At 44.0% G+C, this 20,303-nt stretch overlaps 1 protein-coding gene across 7 annotated transcripts in view; it reads right to left on the reverse strand.

The window, feature by feature from the left end:
• The window catches only part of GTF2IRD1 (GTF2I repeat domain containing 1), a 173,118-nt gene that overhangs the window by 11,507 nt on the left and 141,308 nt on the right, over positions 1 to 20,303 (reverse strand). For 4 of the 7 annotated variants that reach the window (XM_074974916.1, XM_074974919.1, XM_074974915.1 and 1 more), the window contains exons 23-25: positions 15,100 to 15,120; positions 5,733 to 5,780; positions 632 to 709 (exon numbers count right to left, since the gene is read on the reverse strand). In XM_074974916.1, coding sequence (XP_074831017.1) covers positions 632 to 709; positions 5,733 to 5,780; positions 15,100 to 15,120 — 147 coding nt within the window. The remainder of the gene's footprint in view (positions 1 to 631; positions 710 to 5,732; positions 5,781 to 15,099; positions 15,121 to 20,303) is intronic. The other 3 variants (XM_074974922.1, XM_074974920.1, XM_074974921.1) reach the window with 2 other exon arrangements.

A 20,303-nucleotide genomic window follows, 5' to 3' on the forward strand; every position in this document is an offset into this window, starting at 1 on the left:
CACTGCTGACTGTTGTAGGGGAAGCTGCAGGGTTTGGGGTTTTTTTTTTCCTACTGCACGTTTGCAAGGAATTGAGGTGGAAGTACATGGATAACGGGACACACAGACAGCCTGCAAACCGTATTTTCAAATACCACCTTCCTTCAGCTCCATGGCCTACTTCTCTGCCACAGTTCCAAGCACGTTTTCCCAAAACGTGCCTTGTGTCTGGAGTTTGGACACATCGTGATTGAGCCTTGCTGTGCAGCAAAGAGCAGGCAAAGGTGGGGTCCATGTCATGCTCCTAGGAGTTAGGAGGCAGGTGCATTTGCTGAGCACACCACTGTTTATTCTAACTTGTCACATCTTAAAAATGCATCAGTGGCTGATGTAAGACTAAAGAAGTTCTATGGCCCGGAGAAGTTTCTCTCCCCCCTTAAAGATGGAGATGTAGACAAGAAGGTCACAGTCCCAGCTGTCAGTCACTGGTGAGATGAGGAATGTCTCTAGAGATGAGCTGAAACATGGGGCAGTGAGAAGAAACCTGTGCCCCAGCAAGCTGCCATGTGCTCGGTCCATAAATAGAGCACTTCAGCCTCATTAATTTTAACCAGAGCTGCTCTCGGTAAGAAACTGCAAGGAGACAACTCACCGTATTTTTCATTGAAAAGCTCTTTCACTTGCTCTCGGAGAATCACCTTTTCGCCAAGCCTGTTTGCATCGTCCTCGTCTGTAAAGAGAGCATACAGGGATCAAGTAGCCCACTTAGTTCCCCCCGCCAGCATAATCAACAACAAAAGAAAGGTCCAGAGAACATGTAATCTAACTGCCACATCCAAAATGTAACAGATTTCAAACTGCACTGTTCCTTGCCTTACACCTTGTGTTATCTTTTATACCTGTGCAGTGGGTATAAAATGCTGTCAAATCTGCATTTGCCACACACTTACATGAACAATAGCATTTTACATCCACTTTGCAAGGCTGTAAATGACAACCCAGTAAGCAAAGCAATGGAGATGCAGGCCCACAGAGTCCCAAGTACTCCCAGAAGTGATATAAAAGAGTGAGAGCACTTTGATAACCAGGCTTCTAAGTACAGGGTTGTTTTATAAATACGTCATACAATCACACTGGCCTTTCTAGCCTTTTTAAATTATCATCATGCCAAACTTCATTTTTCTTTATTCTTTCATTTTATTGACAGTCACTTATTTAGACTTTTTGCTGCTATTCAGCATCCTTAGGGAGGTTCAAAGAAACACAGTTGCATCCAGAACATGATCTCTGCAATGCTTTCCCAGCTCTGAGACTTGCAGATCCTGGTGATAAATCAACAGTCTTTTCCATTCTTCTCTATAATTCAAACCGTGAATAGTTTCAAACACACTCTCTCTCCCCCCCTCCCCCAAAATCAGAAGATAGTTCTTGCAGCTCTAAAACCCAGATCAACAACCGGGGCTGGGTATCTGTTAAGATTATATTGTCATTTACTTCAGCTGCATACTTGCTGGCTACCTAGTGGAAAGCACAGTCCAGTATTCCTAATAGAGAGTCATCCTCTTGAAATTAACTTCGCTGTCTGTCCACAGTTAAATTACTCCTGGAAGGCACTTGCTGTCTTGACAAGTGCAGAACTTGAGGGGAGGGCAGTTGGGGGTCACAAGGCTAGATGAACATGGATCAGTGGAACATACATTTCCACACATACGAAGCCTGCTGGTGTATGAACCATCCTTTCTGTTTCTAACACGGTTAACGATTCAGAGTAGGATACGATGATCTGGGCATGTGATAGGTCCAAGTGGTCCAGTAGGAAGTAGAAGTAGAAGTAGAAGTAGGAAGGGGGCTCATTTCAAAAACAATAAGAGACACTGTGTTAACACAGGAGTGGCCACAGGGCCATCTTCATATCCCCTCTCCCCGAGTCCTGTTGTTCTGGTTGAGGTAAGATTTAATGCACATTTTAGCATCATTACTGGATTGTCAAATATGTTTTTGGTTATGGTACTTTACACTAGGCTGTGTTTGTCTAGGGTTGATAAGTTGGGACAGGGTCGTTCAGCGGTATCCAAAGAGAAACAGTACATTTGCAAATAGGACTAGAATACACTCTGGGCTGACCCCGAGGTATAGGAGCAGCCCAACGGCCTGCTGTTACAAAGAGTGGGCGGAGTTTGCTCAACCCTTCATTTCCCTGGACCGCAGAAATGGCGTTTTCAGGGTCTGGGAATGAAGCTCGTTTAAAGTACTCCTCTCAGGCAGTCCTTTCTGGCTAATCCAGCTCAATGTGGGGCTGCAGGGAAGGGAACAATATCAGAGGACCCTGTTCCCTGTTATCTCCCACCATTAACAGCTTTTTTAAACAGACAGACTCTTCCTTGTTAGCAATTAAGATTGGGAATTGGCCTTAATATTTAAGCGAGGAGAGTCAGCTTCCAGTTAGTGTCTGAAAGATTTAATACTCTGGGTAGGAAATAAATACAGTATTGAAAGGAAAGAATATTGTGTACTGCACATGTACATAGGCAGGCTACATACAGGACATATTCATCTGACGACACAGCCGTGGTGCACAGATTTTGACAGTTTGTTTGATCACTACTGTTTGTTTAACTTCAGCAGCAACTTGCTCGCAGCCTCAATTCAGGAAAGCATTTCAGCACATGTTGAAGTGAGTTGTTGAATCAGGGCCTGAGTTGCTTTAGCATCATCTTCAGAGCCCTGGGTTTTGTTCTTGTAGAACTATTGTCCAGTGTGCTTGGCTTTCTCACAGTTTGTTTGCCAACCACCTCAGAGTTGCTGTCTTCAATACTGCCAATACCAGACATTCAAAAATCCTGAGTAAGGCCCCCAAAAGGCATGAGATTCATTTAACAACCATGAGATTTTATTTTATTTTATTTGGTTCTTTTTCTGTGTCTTGGGTTTCTGCACCTTTAGGATGCACTTCACTCAGGTCACATTTCCAAGGTTTTCTCTAAAACCAGGAGGGTTAGAAATGTACTTTTTAAATGAAAGCTGAGATTCTCATGCCGCCAGGAGTTGGGGCTTTAAGTAAAACAGAAAGAAGTGTGAGATTCGCAACAGAATCATAAGAATTAGCAATACAGCATCCTCATTCCTGACTACCTCATGCACATAACCTAAAGCGTCAGGGCACAGCCTCATAAAAGCTTCTCTGAGCTGGTGAGATTGGAAGACAATAGCTCTGTATGCCACACACTGAACTCACAAAGCAAGAGTTCGTTTTAAAAGAAGCCTGAGGCCAAGTAGCAGCTCGTATTCAGCGACCACAATGAAGACGCTTGAAAGGAACATGCCAAAAATTGGCCACACGGAACTGATTTCAAGAAAGAAAATAAGAATTTCTCTTTTGCTCTCCAATTACAGTAGGCATGTGTTTTAGCCAGGGCTGTAGTGGGCTCATCAACTGTAACACCTGCACATCCCTTTCTACTCCCTCTGTGACTTTCCTGTTATTTATGCTGTTTCCTGGGCATACGGATGTATAGATGGTAGCAGACAAAGAAAGAAATATCAAAATCAAGTGGTTTTTTGTTGCTGTCTAACTTTACAGCATTTTGATTTCTCTGGGATTTAAAATGCTGAAGGTTTTGCCCTTTCACTAATACTCCAAGTGACTATCAAAGGAAAAAGATCTGAACTTGTTATCTATCCTGGGGCTGCTTTGGAATGGTGTGAGGTTCCTAAGTTGGTACCAGGTGACTCAAACTAGACTACCACAAGTTGGTGAAATTCTAACTGAGCATGCACAACAGAGAAGCCAGAGAGGAAGAATAGAAGAATGCAGGGCTTTCACTAAACTGTGCTTTCTTCTTACAACACAGAGTCACCAGTACTGGGCTTGGAAGCAATCACTCTATTTCTCATTCAGGTCTGCAGACGGCTCTAACCAGACATTTTTCAGGGCACAATGTTCATTGTCTAGGTGTAACTGGGCAGGAGAGAACATGATTTGTCTTTTTACATATTTGATATTGTAATATAATTGACTCAAGAAAACCAACAGCAATACACTCTGATGTACCGATCCCGTACAGCAGAGCATTGTTATACAAACCTTCATGGCACAGCGCTGTCCTATCATTTTTAATGGACTTTTTAAAAATAAAGCAAATAAAGCAAATAAAGATGGTGGCCAAAATATTTCATTCCTCGAGTGGGTGCCTAAGGTTAGGATTCCAAATCTGCAGGCAGGCACTGAAATAAAGAGGTTATCCAGCTTCATGATACTTTGTTGATTTGGCCCATGTGCAGACACGGAGAGTCTAATTCCCCAGGGGAGAGTTTTAGTTTAGCTGACTGGATAGAGTAGCTCAGGGGAGGGTAATGTAATATGTGAGGGAGCCTTTCACCTCCACTTGACTTGAATTCAACCCAGGTCAGCAGTGAGTACCGCCGAATGGTTGTTTGCTGCCCTACATAAAGTGAGTTGATCAGTTCTGGTCCAGTTCCTGGTGTGCAAATGTCTACGTTATTTACAAATGAAACCTCCACAATGAGTATCCTGCTTGGTAGGCACAACAGAGGACTGAACCGGGGAGGGAGAATGAACTTCCTCTCACACGCCTACAGGTGGTCCCTTCTGGTCAGGGCAGAGGGAGAAGCTTGTCCTGCTGCTTTTTAATCTGCCTGTGGAGAAACAGGTCTTTCCGTGAAGTGGTGTTAATCTAGCACCTTATTCCTGCACTAAATGCACCCAAAAAAGGAAGGGAAAAAAGTCGAGAACACAAAGAATACCTATGTGAACTGAGTCAATTATCAACACAATACCACCAGGGTAAGTGGAATCTGCTGGCAAGCTTCATTAGGCCCAAATTAACAAACCAATGGTACTTAAAAGGCTCTACATATGTTTCCTGAGTGTAATTATAAATATATAGGCGCATGTAATTGACATGTAGATGCATGGGGCCAGATTCCCACTCGGGAAAGAAATGTAGCTCCACTGATGCCCATTGAGAAATGCCTTACTGTATCATACACAAAAATGATGCAAGTCCTTGTTTATGTTAGTAAATTATCACATACATTAAGTCAATGGAGCTATGCCGATTTATACCAGCTGAGGATACGGCCCAGCATATACAATAATTTATTTAAGTAAATAAGAACTAGCATAATTTGTGTGAACTGCACAATAAGACTTCTCAATAATTAATCACTTGGACAGCATCAATGAGCTAAGCATAGATAAGCCAGGTCAGTTTGCCTAGAGCAGAACTGGCATTGATACCTAGAAACTACAGGTTTCAGAGTAGCAGCCGTGTTAGTCTGTATTTGCAAAAAGAAAAGGAGGACTTGTGGCACCTTAGAGACTAACCAATTTATTTGAGCATGAGCTTTCGTGAGCTACAGCTCACTTCATCGGATGCATACTGTGGAAATTGCAGAAGACCTTCCACAGTATGCATCCGATGAAGTGAGCTGTAGCTCACGAAAGCTCATGCTCAAATAAATTGGTTAGTCTCTAAGGTGCCACAAGTACTCCTTTTCTTTTTTCTAGAAACTACAGTAACTGGTGTTTGGAAATATATATCATAATTACAAAATATTGTTAAATGCATCTTGAATTCATTCAGCTCTTGGTGCCATGGGGGAAACAGAGTGAAAGGGAGGGAAAAAACGCCTGCAACTTTGTGGTGTTTGGACAGTTTCGATCCCTTACTAAAAACACAAATACATTTCTTGTCTGCTACCATCTACAATGCATCAACTGAGCTACGTACCATTCAAAGCAGCGTAAGCTTTTTCCAGTGATGTTATCCGTCTAGGGGCTACAGTACAAGTTAAAAGGAGAGAAAGAGAGAGAGAGAGAGCAATGAGTGCTGTTTCTTATTAGTTCCGTTGCACAATATTCAAAAACAGCACAAATCCCAGTACAGCATTGTAAATGACAATATGAACCTCCTCTGGTCTCTAATCTCATTGGTGGAAAGATCTCATCAGCAGTTAAATATTGCTATAAGAGCTTCATAAACACGATCAGGGGACATAAAACAGGCCCCAGTTCAGCACAGTATTTAAGCACATGAATAGTCCCATTGCCTTCAACAGAACTACTCAACTGCATGAAGCGAAGCACATTCTTAAAGGCATTGTTGGAATTTGCGCTGTGTTGATTACAGGACTCCTTTCTCAACACGTTTCAGTTGTTTTGATACACTGCTGGTTGTGCTGAAGGAAGAAGCCCTCTAACCCAGGATGCAATTAACTTTAACATTAAACATATATTTCATTAGGCTGAATACGCATGGAGTGAAATTCACCCCTGTGCAGAGGGCTACCCCAAGGGCTATGCTCCTCAACCTTAGCTTGTGGTCTTGGGTGAGAAATGGTGCCGAGAACTGCACAGGGCTGAATTACACACTGGGTGCACAGCACCCTTATTTGCTCGTTCTCTTTCCAAGCTTAGCCAGGATGGAAGGACTCATTTACATTCCAGGGAAGCCTACCACAGGCATTCAGGGGAGATATTGCAAAACCACTCAATCACCTGCAAACATGCCACATAATCACCTCTGAAGTATATGTGACATCATGTGAAACACATACACAGAGGAAACAGAAATCTCCCCATATGGGGAGCAGAACGTCCAAAGTCCTTACATGTAAATATGGCTAAAAAAGGAGAATAAATGTCATAGGGGGAAATTATATAGGCAAAGGATAAGGGCGAAATGAAGATTCTGAGAACTGCCTCTCTTAGCCCGTGCTGTGAAGAGTATAATAGAGAGATTACAGTCCTGCATGAGCTTTGATTTCTTGCCAGACTCAGCTTCCAGGATGCAGCAGGGAGAAAAGAGCAGGATAAAGGGGGCAAACGTTGTACCTTGCTAGAGAAAAGGGACTCTGCAGTGCATTTATTAGGTGGCGGGGTGAGAGCGAGACCTGAAGCTGACTACTGAAATAGCAGTGGAGATTGCAGCGAGGAAAATTCTAAGGCTAAAGCAGATGAAAAGTAAACAGGATAATTGTGTTAGTTCTGTAGCAATGGGGAGGAAAACAGTGAAAAAGGGACCCCTAAGGAGATGCTGGCTCTAGTCACCATCTATGAAATGACAAGTGATATCAAAAAGGAATGAATTTCCTGGGGAAAACCAACAGCAACAGAGCTAGGACCAGAATTTGCATTACGGTCCAAACAAAAATGAAAAGGATCATAATGATAAAGCTGACAGTTCCAAGGGGAGAGGAATGTGAGGTGCCGTGGCAAACAAGCTAATGAGGAGGAAAGTCTGAGCAAGCTATGGTAATGATAGAGGCTGGAGGTGATGGTGACTGGAGATGGATAGAAAAGTACCCAGTGTGAATATGGTTACAGAGAAAGAGCAGCATTCTGGGCACTGAAGAATTGTGGGGGGCGGGAGGAGAGACACACAGAGAGAGAATTCACTAAATGGAGATACAAATAGTCTGTTAGGTTATACATAAAAGCAAACATTTCAAACTAAAGCTTAAGAGAACGTGCACTGAAATAAATGAGATAAAACAGAGAACAAAAATATTTTTATGTTCCTTATACTGAATGCATAAGTCTATAATCTCGTGCCCAGGCATCTGCAGTAGAGACTCTTATTTAGCTCAGTGGAGTCAAATCAAACAGAAGAAGAACGGTGACTCACCTTCTCATAACGGTTGTTCTTCGAGATGAGTTGCTCATGTCCATTCCAATTAGGTGTGTGCGCGCCGCGTGCAGAGTCGTCAGAAAATTTTCCTACTAGCAGCACCCGTCAGGTTGGCTGTGGAGCCCCCTGGAGTGGCGCTGTCATGGCGCTCTATATATAACCCTGCCGACCCAGCACCTCCTCAGTTCCTTCTGGCCGGCTACTCCGACAGAGGGAAACGGGGGCGGGTTTGGAATGGATATGAGCAACACATCTCAAAGAACAACAGTTACAAGAAGGTGAGTAACGGTTCTTTCTTCTTCGAGTGATTGCTCATATTAAATTCCAATTAGGTGACTCCCAAGCCTTACCTAGGCATGCGGAAGGACCTGCTGAGTGGTCTGCCAGATCGTTCTGGGCCCCTGGTAGATAGCCCCCTCCATTCACCTGGAAGCGTCCTATGCAGAACTCCCACAGCCGGAGGGCTTCTCAACACAACGGGGAGGACTAGGCTCCACCCTGCTTGTTGATGTAAAACATGGCAGTGGTGTTGTCCTCCTCACTGCCATTCACTGGCCTTGCAGCTGGACCCAAAAAGTTTGGCATGCTAACTGTACTGCCCTGAGCTCCTTTGATGTTGATATGATGGGAGAGCTTGTCCTGAGACCACAGGCCCTGTGTTTGTAGATCGCCCAAATGCGCACCCCAACACAGAGCCGTCATGTCTGTTACCAGGGACAAGGAGGGCTGTGGAACGGGACTCCTTCGCACACTGTCCAAGGGTCGAGCCAACATTGGAGGGACTCAAGTATGTGTTCTGGTACCATCACTACAAAGTCCAGGTTGTCACGGCCCGGGCATCTGAGCCTCAGCCTGGCATGCCAGACCACATAAGTCCAGGCTGCCATGTGGTGGAGGAGATGCGGGCAACCCCTTGCAGTAGTGGCCGGGAATCGCCTGAGGCCTTGAATGATGTCTGACATGGCTTGGAATCGTGTCTCTGGAAGAAAAGCTCTTGCCTGCACTGAGTCCAGAACTGCCCCGATGAACTCTATTCTCTGGGTCGGAGACAAGGTTGACTTGTTCATGTTGAGGAGGAGGCCTAGTCTCTCGAAAGGGGATCTGATGAACTGGACCCGAGATTCCAACTGCTCCCTGGTGCATCCCCTGAGCAGCCAGTCGTCGAAGTAGCAGTATACCCGCACCTGTCTCTTGTGAAGGAAGGCTGCTACGACCGACATGCACTTGGTGAAAACTCGGGGGGCTGTCGACAGACCGAATGGGAGGACCATGAACTGATAGTGTTTGTGGTTGACCTCAAACCTTAAAAATCGCCTGTGCGTGGAGCAAATGGCTACGTGAAAGTACGTGTCTTTCATGTCAAGGGCGGCGTACCACTCTCCCGGACCCAGGGAAGGGATAATCGTGCTCAGGGACACCATACAGAACTTCAACTTCACCACGAATTTGTTGAGCGCTTACAGCTCTAGAATGGGTCGGAGACCCCCCCCTTTCCCTTGGGGATTAGAAAATATCAGGAATAGAATCCCTTGCCCCTGAGCTCCTAAGGAACCTCCTCCACCGCTCCTATGCCAAGAAGTGACTGCACCTCCTGGGTAAGGAGTTGCTCATGAGAAGGACCCCTGAAGAGGGACGGGGAAGGGGGGTGGGAGGGAAGGGAGGAGCAGAACTGGAGAGAATATCCCACTTCTCCCGTGCGAAGGACCCAGCGGTCCGATGTTATCTGGGACTAGGGACCTGTGCCGAGTCGTCTCCGACTGTTTCCGCACCGGAGAGCGGCGGTGCCGTGGGTCTCTTCCAGAGTCCTTCCGCAGTGCCATCTCCGCCATTGCCGGGACACTACGCACCGATGCACTTGGTGCTGGGTCCTGCTGCGCCGATGCTGGTTGCGGTCTAAGTGCCGCCTCCATGAGGAGCTGCTTCAATCTAAAGTCCCGCTCCTTCTTCATTCTCGGGCAAAACCCGTTGCAAATCCTGCACTTATCCGCCTGATGAGCTTCCCCCGGACACTTTAAGCAAGCATCGCGGGGGTCGTCCGTTGGCATAGGCTTGTTGCAGGACTTGGAGGGTTTGAACCCCGTGGGACTTAGGGCATGCCCTGAGTCCCCAGGTTGAAGTGGAACCCCCACGCCCGACAGCAAACTATTAACACTACTAACTAATAATGAACTAAACTAACTAATGAGAACAAATACTAAGTAAATGGAGCTAGGGGAACGTGGAGAGCTTCCAAGGACTGTCACTGGCAGTAAGAAGGAACTGAGGAGGTGCCAGATAGGCAGGGTCATATATTGAGCGCTACGGAGACACCACTCCAGGGGGCTCCACAGCCGATCCGACGGGTGCTGCTAGGAGAAAAAACTTTCCAACGACAGTGCACATGGCGCGCGCACACCTAATTAGAATGGATATGAGCAATCACTCGAAGAAGCAGCTTGGGCTTTGTAACCAGCCAATGAAAATCACAACATTTCTGTGCAGAATGTCTCAGTTGGACGCGAAGCAGTGGACTCCATGTTCACTTTTGCCGATTATGGAGAAATCAGATGCTTTTGTCTGTAAGTGTGCAGAGGTTACGGTATTGTGATTTGCATCTGTTACTATGGTGCTGTTATTTACCATCCTAGAACCAGACAGAGTTTCTGCCAAAGATGCCTGATGCAACAGTAAAAGCTTCCTGCTGGCAGGGAGGGAGCTGAAAAGCAAACTCCACCACCCTAGAATTACAGAGGGGGCTGGAAAGGCTCTCTAGGGTCCTGTAATCCATGACCATACAACCAGTACCCATACTCTCTGAGGGTAAAATCCTCACCTTGTGTAAATTGTCATTGCTCAGCTGAACTCAATGGAGCCGTGACAATTTACACCAATTGAGGATCTGGCTTCTACGCACCAACCTCCTAGAAGTTTAACCTAGTCTGCTCTTCAGCACCTCTTGTGTTGCCTCCTCACCCATCTCCTCCCTTGGCAAACTATTACACTCCCAAATTGTGACACCCTTACTCTGTGTGTAGTAGTCAGTGTAGTAAGGGTGGCATAGCTGGGGCCCAAGATCATTTATCCCCTAGGAATATCTGTGTTTATGTTACCTGGTGCTATACACTGAAGAGCAAGGTGCTACTCCTCAGTGTAAATAATGGGTTCACACTCTGGCCCTTCATTTTGTCCCCCGTTTTAATTCCAAACCACTACTTAGTGTTTTGCTCCATTAACGAGTTTAAATAACTCCTTGTTGCTGCTGCCCCTATCATGAATGTGTAAAGAGTGGTATTACATCATAGAATCGTAGGGCTGGAAGTGACCTCGAGAGGTCATCTAGTCCAGTTCCCAGCACTCATGGCAGGACTAAGTATTATCTAGACCATCCCTGACAGGTGTTTGTCCAACCTGCTCTTAAAAATCTCCAATGGCAGAGATTCCACAACCTCCCTAGGCAATTTATTCCAGAGCTTAACCACCCTGACAGTTAGGAAGTTTTTCCTAATGTCAAACCTAACCCGCCCTTGCTGCAATTTAAGCCCCTTGCTTCTTGTCCTATCCTCAGAGTTTGAGGAACATTTTTTCTCCCTCCTCTTTGTAACAACCTTTTATGTACTTGAAAATTGTTATGTCCCCTCTCAGTTTCCTTTTCTCCAGATTAAACAAACCCAGTTTTTTCAGTCTTCCCTCACAGGTCATGTTTTCGAGACCTTTACTCATTTTTGTTGCTCAGCAGAAAAACTAAGGTGAACTAAATGGGGTTCCATCCAGCAAGTTCCCTTTTCACTTCTCCCCTACGAACGATGCTTTCTGTGCCCTACATGGCTCATTGCATTTGTATGGGCAAGGCCAGATTCTGATCTCAGTGACCACAGTGTAAATCTGAAGTAACTGTACTGGAGTTACCCCACATTTTCATTGGTGTAACCGAGAACAGAATTCAGGTCACTGACTCTATACTTCCTGTTTACATATTTCTCTAGGCTGTACAAAGTTTGCAACACATAACCTCTTTTCACGAATTATACTCTCTAATCGCTGGATATCTTATTTGGACTCTCTCTTTTCTAATAATGACAAGCCCCCAATTGACACAGCTCAAAGTGTGGTTTACCCGAGGTCGTATCAAGAGGAATTACTAACTCCCTGTTCTTACCTATGAGATTCCTATATTCCTCCAATATAATTTGCTACTAATCACCCCCTCCTCGAGCCTTCTCAGTGTTACTAATGGCCGTTGTTTATTAATGGCATCACAACCACACTTGGAAGCCCCAGATGAGATCGATGCACCACTGTGTTTATGGTGCCAAGTGCTGTGCATGCAGAAAATAAGAGACAAGTAAGTTCCCGCTCCGAAGATCGTACCATATGACGAGACAAGACAAAGTATGGGTGGAAGGGAGGATCTGCACCCCCATTTTACAGATGGGAACTGAGACACAAGGAGATCAACAAAAGGTGGAAGATTAAGTAGTCTCTCTCCTACATGTCTTTATCTTGAACCGTCCTGCTATTCCTGCTGCACCTCCTCTCCCCTTGCTCAGCATAATAATCACACTTGGTTTGAACACCCAATTTACATGGCTTTCAGACCAGCTCATCCCACTGTCTAACTTCACCACTAAGTCTGGCCCAGAGGGTTTCCATGGGAGTTAGATCTGCTTACACCAGGGCTGCATTTGGCCCAGTACGTGTAGAGAGGTGACCTTGAGAAAACTTTGCAAGAATTAAGAGTGCAAATAAGCAGAGCAATGAGAAAAAGAGGGGACAGAGCTTTCAAATTCTACCAAGAAAGCAAACATTAAAGAGGGGAATGAACATGGTACAGGCCAAGTTACTTGTGCAACTGCCAATCAGTCAAGGTAATTGGCCAAGGGACCAGGCTTAACCTCCATAGTTGAAGGTAACCAGTCGTTTGGATCACAGATGGTTTAGATAGGAATTAATATGGAGAAATATACAACAGTGTTTTCCCACCTTGGATGTGAATGGATACCTTACCTAACAGAGGCCCCTCATCAGGGGAGCAGAGCATCCCCACTTTCAATAAACTAGGCAAGGGCAACACAGATGCCAGTGGAAATGGGTTTAGCTATTCTGAGCACTGAATCTCAATTCTACAATTCATGTAAACCATTGAAGCATGAAAGTTATGACGGAGACACTTAATCATGAGCAGCTGATGTTCAGCCTTGGAAACTAAGCAATGGTTCCCTGGCTAATACTCCCAGTCCATTTGAAAGGCGAGTGCAGAATGTTAATTATTCCTTGCCCACCAACCCTTGGTTTCTGAACAGTTACAAATTTGATTTGCCCCTTGGTTGTGATTTTCTGCCTATTGAGCTTTCCTCACTGCACTAACTCAAGGAAGATCCTCACGTGCCAGGTACTACAAAAGTCACCCATCATAATCTAAATGCCAGCCTCACAGTTTTGCCCTCTGGTGCGAATTTACAGGCACAAGTGAGGGCCTATAACAGGCTAGAAGTGTTTGCCTGAAACACCCCAACCTGTTATCGGATCTTCAGCCAGCTGACAAAGGTGTTCGGTGGGTTCTGCTGACTGAACAAGGCAGATGACTCACTGGTCCACCTGCATAAAAGGTAGCTGGGAGTGACTTTCGGAGGGAGAGAGGATCTAGGGTGTGGACTGAACACTTCTGAGGGAGGAGCCTGTAAGAGCAGCCAACCCTGGTGAGAAGCCTTGAGCTAAACCTTGTTTATTGCTGAACTCTTTCATTAACAAATCAAAACTCCAGGAAGGCAGTGAATTTCGACTCTGCATCGAGGTATGGAGCTGTCCAGCAGCATGACTATGCCCACAAGACAGGTAGCTGGATGTCTACATACCCTCCTCTAAATGGCCTATTTCCCCTTGTTTTTTCCTACCCACCCCCCCCCCAGACATTCTGGTTAAACCTGGATTTGTGCTGGAAATGGCCCACCTTGATTATCATACACATTGTAAAGAGAGTGGTCACTTTGGATGGCCTATTACCAGCAGGAGAGCGAGTTTGTGGGGGGGGGGGGGGGACGGAGGGTGAGAAAACCTGGATTTGTGCTGGAAATGGCCCAACTTGATGATCACTTTAGATAAGCTATTACCAGCAGGAGAGTGGGGTGGGAGGAGGTATTGTTTCATGGTCTCTGTGTACATAATGTCTTCTGCAGTTTCCACAGTGTGCATCCGATGAAGTGAGCTGTAGCTCACGAAAGCTCATGCTCAAATAAATTGGTTAGTCTCTAAGGTGCCACAAGTACTCCTTTTCTTTTTACCCTCCTCTGTGCTCACAGTTATTCGCAGGCACAAAAGGGAAGACCCCTTCAAGACCAGGTCTTAAAGCTCCACAGTAGATCCTTTTTCTGCATTGTACATCTGCACAGACTAAGTTCCTTTAAGATGGTGACTTCATCTCTATCTTGCATAGCATCAGAGACACCATGAGTACGTAACCAATACTATCAATAATCTTACCATGGTGGAATGTATCACTGAGGCATTCTAACCCCTGCTGATTAGGTAGCAACAGCCATTTGAGAAGGGAAGAACATGTGTTCTACAACATACAGCAGAATAAGCTGGAAGGCACTGAATGAGCAGACGGACATAATATTCCAAAGTTAAATGTTACAGCAATGCAAACTGGCAAGTTACATTTAGGGGAAACATTTAAAGCATGTTATTCAGAGAATGTAGCATGGACTCTGCACGTATCCAGCTTTTTAGGAGTACTGATTTCAAAGAAACATAAGAGGAGGAAGTATTTGTTTGGTGGAAAGGAAACCAGCCAAAGACACTTCCAACATTTCAGATGAACACTTCATTTTTTGTTTGTTGGATCTGAAAGCTTGATTAAAAGATAATTAAGGTCCCGGTCCTACAAACACATATGCTGAACTTCAAGCATTTGAGTCATCTCACTGAAGTCAATGCAACTGCTCTTAAAACACATGAACATACAACCCAAAGGGATCTCCTGGCTCATCAAATCCAGCCTGCTGTTATTGCAGGCAATCCCATTATACTATCTGATTCATAAATTTATCAAACTCCTTCTTAAAACTAGTTAGGTTGTATGGCCCCACTACTTCTAATGGCAGGCTGTTGCAGAACCTCACTCCTCTGATGGTTAGAAACCTTCTTCTAATTTCCAGCCTGAATTCATTCATAACCAGTTCATACCCATTTATTCTTGTGCCAACATTGTTCTTTAGCAAGCTCTTCTCCCTTTGCACCATTCACCCCCTTGATTATTTGAAGGTAAGCACGTGTGTAAATGCTTGCAGGACTGGGACCTAGGCGAAAGAATATTTGCTGCAGGGTGACCAGTGATAATGCTGTCACTCTGGAAATTATTGGAGGATTTGTGTTCTCTGAAGAACATGGCAGAATATGAGATTCTGGCAAGGAAAAGGGGAGGTGATCATTGAAACAAGACAAAAGAAAAAAATTAACGGAGGAAGTTAGCTGGTAATCACATAATTACCTTCTGATACCTGTGAGGCCACTGCACATGCAAGTGAAAGAGAAAAGGAAAAACAACAAAGGCAAAAGAAAAGACAAGTTCAACTGGCTAGGATGACGACTCGATGTTTAAAAAAGTCTTTGAAATTGCACAACAATTTACATTATCTGTTTGATTTTCCACTTTCAGATTATAACAGTAATAGCTTTAACATATTATATATATATATTCATCCTGTGGGGGGGAAAAAAAAAAAGAGTTAAGATAAGAAAGAATAATCATCCTCCTGCTACTCTTCCCGTTCGGTACCAGGACTGGGAGGGTAAGATAGAGCACTTGGGTCTGAACTTCAGAAGGCAAAGGGAGAAATAGAAATGAATGTCCCTGAAATATGTTATGGTTGGGTCAACGTGAGATCAAGTGCTTTTCCCTGTTTATTAGGAGTTTCAAATGGGAGATGTGCCACATCAAAGTCTGGTGGAGGATTGTGTTCTTGTGATTTAAAAAAAAAAAAAAAAAAAAGAAGAAGAAGAAGAAGAAGAAGGATGCCTGGATGTGTGGTTTTTTTTAATTAAAGAACACTGCCTGCCCTACTTTATTAATTGGAATATGGGAAATAATCTGTCCGTGTGGTGGGGAGTCTGGGGAATAGGACAGATGGGGCTGGTGTGCATTTTCAATCAAAGCACATAAAAATTAACATACAGAAAGACGGGTTTTTTGGTGGGTTTTTTTTTTTTGCTAGACTACTTATGCTTGATTTTTTTTTCAAAGGCTCGAATTAAGTCTGTTTTGTATCTCTGTGCCTCAGGAAAGAAGAAAAGAAAGAATTTATAGTGTTTATAGCACTGGAATTTCAACCCCGCACCTCTTCCATCTCCTTTTATTTTAATACTGAAAGATCATTCCAGTCTAAAAAGGATTCCAAAGGACTTTTCTCTGAACAAATAACATCGGCGGATTGAAAAAACAATCAGAAAATTAAAATTAAAAAACCTGAAAGTAAAGTTGGTTATTAAATACTTATTTTGAGGTGCTGCCCATAGGGCTATATCCAGCTAGATGGGATTCCTTTCCGGGATACCACAGCCTACTGCTGATACTGAAGCCTTATTCTGATGGCTTACTTGAGAGTTAAGTAGTGTATAAAAGATTTGTGCAGACACACAGTTAAAAGTGAGGACACAAGAGATTCAGCCGGTGTCTCTCTACCGCAGTGGCAGTAGAAGACTTCGCCCTGTTTGAGGTGAGATTTTCAAAAGAGCTGGTCTGACTTTGCTCCCGCAGAAGTTCGTTGTCAAACTCTCAGCGACCTCAAGGGGAGCAGAGTTAGGCCAGTCTAGTTACAGTACTTAGTTGATCCCATTACCAGAGTAGCTGAGCACCCCCAAATCTTTAATGTATTTATCTTTACACACCCCTGTGGGCAGGGCAGTGCTAATATCCCATTGTGTAGATGGGGAACTGAGGTAAAGCGACTTGCCAAGGTAACACAGGACTCTGGGGTAGAGCAGAGAATTGAATCCGGGTTCAGACCCAAGTGCTCCAAGAAGCAATCATTTATGCTGTCTAGAAATTATATGTCCTGTTACTACTGTGACCTGAAACTATTCAATAAAGAAATAATTTTAGATATTGGTTTCCACCAACCATTTATAGCCTTTATTTAATGTAGGCCCTTCATCTCAGCCGGATGATGAAAACAGGCTACTCACAGCTTGTCTTCACTACAGGGGTAAGTCGACCTAAGTTACGTAGCTTGGGTCGACTTATCCCAGTGTCTTCACTGCACTGCGTCAATGGGAGACGCTTTCCGGTCGACTTCCTTTATTCTTCTCAGGGAGCTGGAGTACCGGAGTCAACTAGAGAGTGCTCGGCTGTCGATTTAGCGGGTCTTCACTAGACTCACTAAAATCGACACCTGTTCAATCGACTGCAGCACTGTCGATCCTCCGGTAGTGAAGACAAGCTCTCAGTTTCTCTTCTGTTTAGAGACCGTTTCACTGGACTTCCTAGCTCTCAGGCACTTCCCCAATGCTGTTGTGTTTGAGGAACAAACACTGAAAAAGAACGTTTAACTAAAAGCAAAAGAAAAACTGATTTTGATTTTTTTTTTAAATGTCAAGGAACCATTCTGTTGTTCTTAGCTTTTAATAAAACTTGGGTTTTTTTTTTTTTTTTTAATAAGAAGCTGAGGTTAAATGAACATGACAGCATCCCTTGAATTTTAATTTTGTGTTTTTTTTTTAAAAAGTTTCCAATTTTATTATGACAGATGAAAGATGATTAAAGCAAAAGCAATGAATATGCAAATGTGTGTGTATGTATGTGTAATAAAAGGGATAACCAAATAAAGATTATCACAGCTTGTGCGAAAATACATTTTTCTTTATAAAAAATCGTCTTTTTGATGAAAGATATTTTAGTGAGAAAACTCGCATTTTTGTCACAAATTTTCAGGTTGTTGAAATAACCAGGTTTTCCCGCCCTGTGTTTTTGATAAAAGCACAAAACATTCTACTACAAAGTGAGACAATAATTAAAATTGTTTTTCAAGGAAACAAACACTTTCTTCCCCCCTCTCCCCAAGCTTTACAGATTATGTAGCATTTCCAATGTGGCTGGCAAGTTGAACTGTTAATACTTGAGCTCTGATCTGCTCCCCACTAATGGTCTGATCTGAGTCAGAGCTGTTCACCTAACTGTAAATATATAGATTTTCCATTAATTTACAGTGGAAAGAAATATTGGCCAGGATTCGCCCCTCCAGTGTCACTCCAATTTTATGTCCATGCAACTTCATTGAAATGAAGGCCTGTTTCACCAGATCCAGCAACGTGACCGGTCTATGAACTCAGTGTCTGTTACTCTGGTGGAGAGAGTGCTTTATAAGTGACACACTTTTCAATTAATCTAAGGCCTGATGGAAAGGCTATGGAAGTCAGTTGTAGCCTTTCCATTGACTTAAATGGGCCATAGCTTTGGCTCCATAGGATTAAGAGGGTCTTCAGTATTGCACAAGCTTGTGCTTGACCTCTGTACAAGGGTGTATTTCACCCAGCTACATCAGTCGTTAAACTCATATGCAAGTTTCTCACCTCCTGGCAACTCCCATCAAGGGTCCCTAAATGTTTTCCTATCTACTGCATTTGCCATCCCTAAAGCATGCCATCCACAAGCAATGCTGGCCAAGCAGACAGAAAGCAGTAAACAAAGGAGGCAGCATTTGGTTATTTCCATGCGTGGCCGATCACCAGTTGTAAATACTTTTTTAAATATAAAGTAGCTGTGTGTTTAATTGCAAACTATGTCTTTCTCCTACTTCTCTGACCTGTTGGTAGTTTAAAAACTGGGCAGGAGACTGAACTATTCTAATAGTGAACTGGAAAGGATTGGGAGAAATCCCTGCAAGATATTTCCTGTGATACCACCTCCCAAGTGCTTTTACATGTGGGCTTTGACGTCTGAAAGTCTGTCACAACTAAAACAAAGCTGGTCTCCAACGGGCCCACCTATGGCCAAGAGGCTATCATATTTCCTACGTCACCGCTAGCAGGTGTTGACACCAGAGATGAGGGGCTGAGGAGAAGTCCAGGGCTGACCTTGAAAAGACAGGAGGATGGGAAATCAACTTGTTCTAAATCAAGATGGGGGCAAGGCTGAGATGGGAACTTCACAGGCGAGCCCATGTGGGTATTAATTCATTACAGGTTCAAATAGAGAAAAGCAATGAACTTTGTTTGGGACAGTGGATTAAATTCTGAAAGACTGAATACAGCTGATGACTTAAAATCAATAAAGCGTAATCTCTGTGTTACAAAAAGCTACTGAGAGGATTCCCAGATAGAGCTCCAGAGGATCTTTAATTGCACATACAGCAAAACAAATCTCACCTCTTTTCATTCTCCTTCAAAGATACAGTTTGATGTCTGTCCATACTTCCCTTTGACACATTCTAACTACTTACAAAACAGCTTCATGGAGGAAAAACACCAACACATTCTTCAGTATATAATTCCCCTAGCTGGATGTCATTCTAATTGGAACACAGACTCCGAGATGTTTGAACTACCCACCCATTGCTTTGCATTCATCCATTTCCCACACCACTGTAAAGAAGAGTTGGGACTATGTACTGCAAAGAAGGGAGTAGGTTGGTAGCCAGAAATTAAAGAGATCTGCAGTGAATGCTGAATGTTTGTTCCCTAGTTCAGCCAGGTCTTTGGGCAGAGTAAAATGCTTCACTTCAGTAAGGACAGAAGTTTGGAACCAAGAATCCCCAAATGTTACTCTTTTAGGAGAGGTAATGGGCTGATCGATCCTTAGGAGAGGTCTTGTCTATGATTTAGCAAGTGATGGCCTGCAATTGAGGCCACACCAATCTGCAAGTGCAGGCTTGGAAAGTCCTATTTTACACCATCTGGGCTCACTGCTGCTTGAAGCCAGTGTAAGCTCAACCAGTACAAACTGCAGCTTTCCTTCTGTACACTTGGGGGTTTTTCACCAGTACAGATTATCCCTGCAAGATTGGAGGATCCCAGAGCCCAAATGGCTACCTTGCAATTAAACAGCCCCTTAGCCCCATGAGCCTGAACCAGGTGGCACAGGCCAGCCACGGGTGTCTAACTGCAGAATAGACATACCCTAGGTGGTGCTGTCCTGGCTGAATACAAAGTGTAACTCTTCTAGTTTGATAAAATACTAGCTGGTTTAACAAGTCTAGAGATGATGTCGTAGCACCAGAAAGAGCTTACCTCCCACCCACCACTTTTTGTCAGTTTTTGCTTTTATTTGGCATGACACTTGAAAGGAAAAATAGAAACAAACAGACCACAGGAAATCCCATATGAAGGGATCGTTAAACTTGGAAACCAAGCTTATTTGTCCCTTTCTGTGCACACATTATAAAAATCCCTAGGCACCCATGATGGAAAGCGTTCGAGGAGCTTTGAACCTCAAAACCAGGGACCATCTGTCAGGAATGGAGCAGATTCTATGGCAGATCTGCTCCTTGTTCCAGCTGTAAATCTGAATGAGTGCAGCGGGGGTATTTCACTCTTATCACCGGACTCCTCAATAGGTCTGTGTACTCTCTTCTTCTTCTTTTTTTTTTTTAAATAGCATTTAAAAAATACAAGATCCACCTTCAAGATGGCCCCTCTGTTTCTTTTCAGTTGTTCTCTCAAGGGTGGCACTTACCTAGCCCTCAGCTGTGACAAAGCCCA

This window comes from Natator depressus, chromosome 17 (genome assembly GCF_965152275.1).
Source record: "Natator depressus isolate rNatDep1 chromosome 17, rNatDep2.hap1, whole genome shotgun sequence".
Taxonomy (NCBI): Eukaryota; Metazoa; Chordata; order Testudines; family Cheloniidae; genus Natator; species Natator depressus.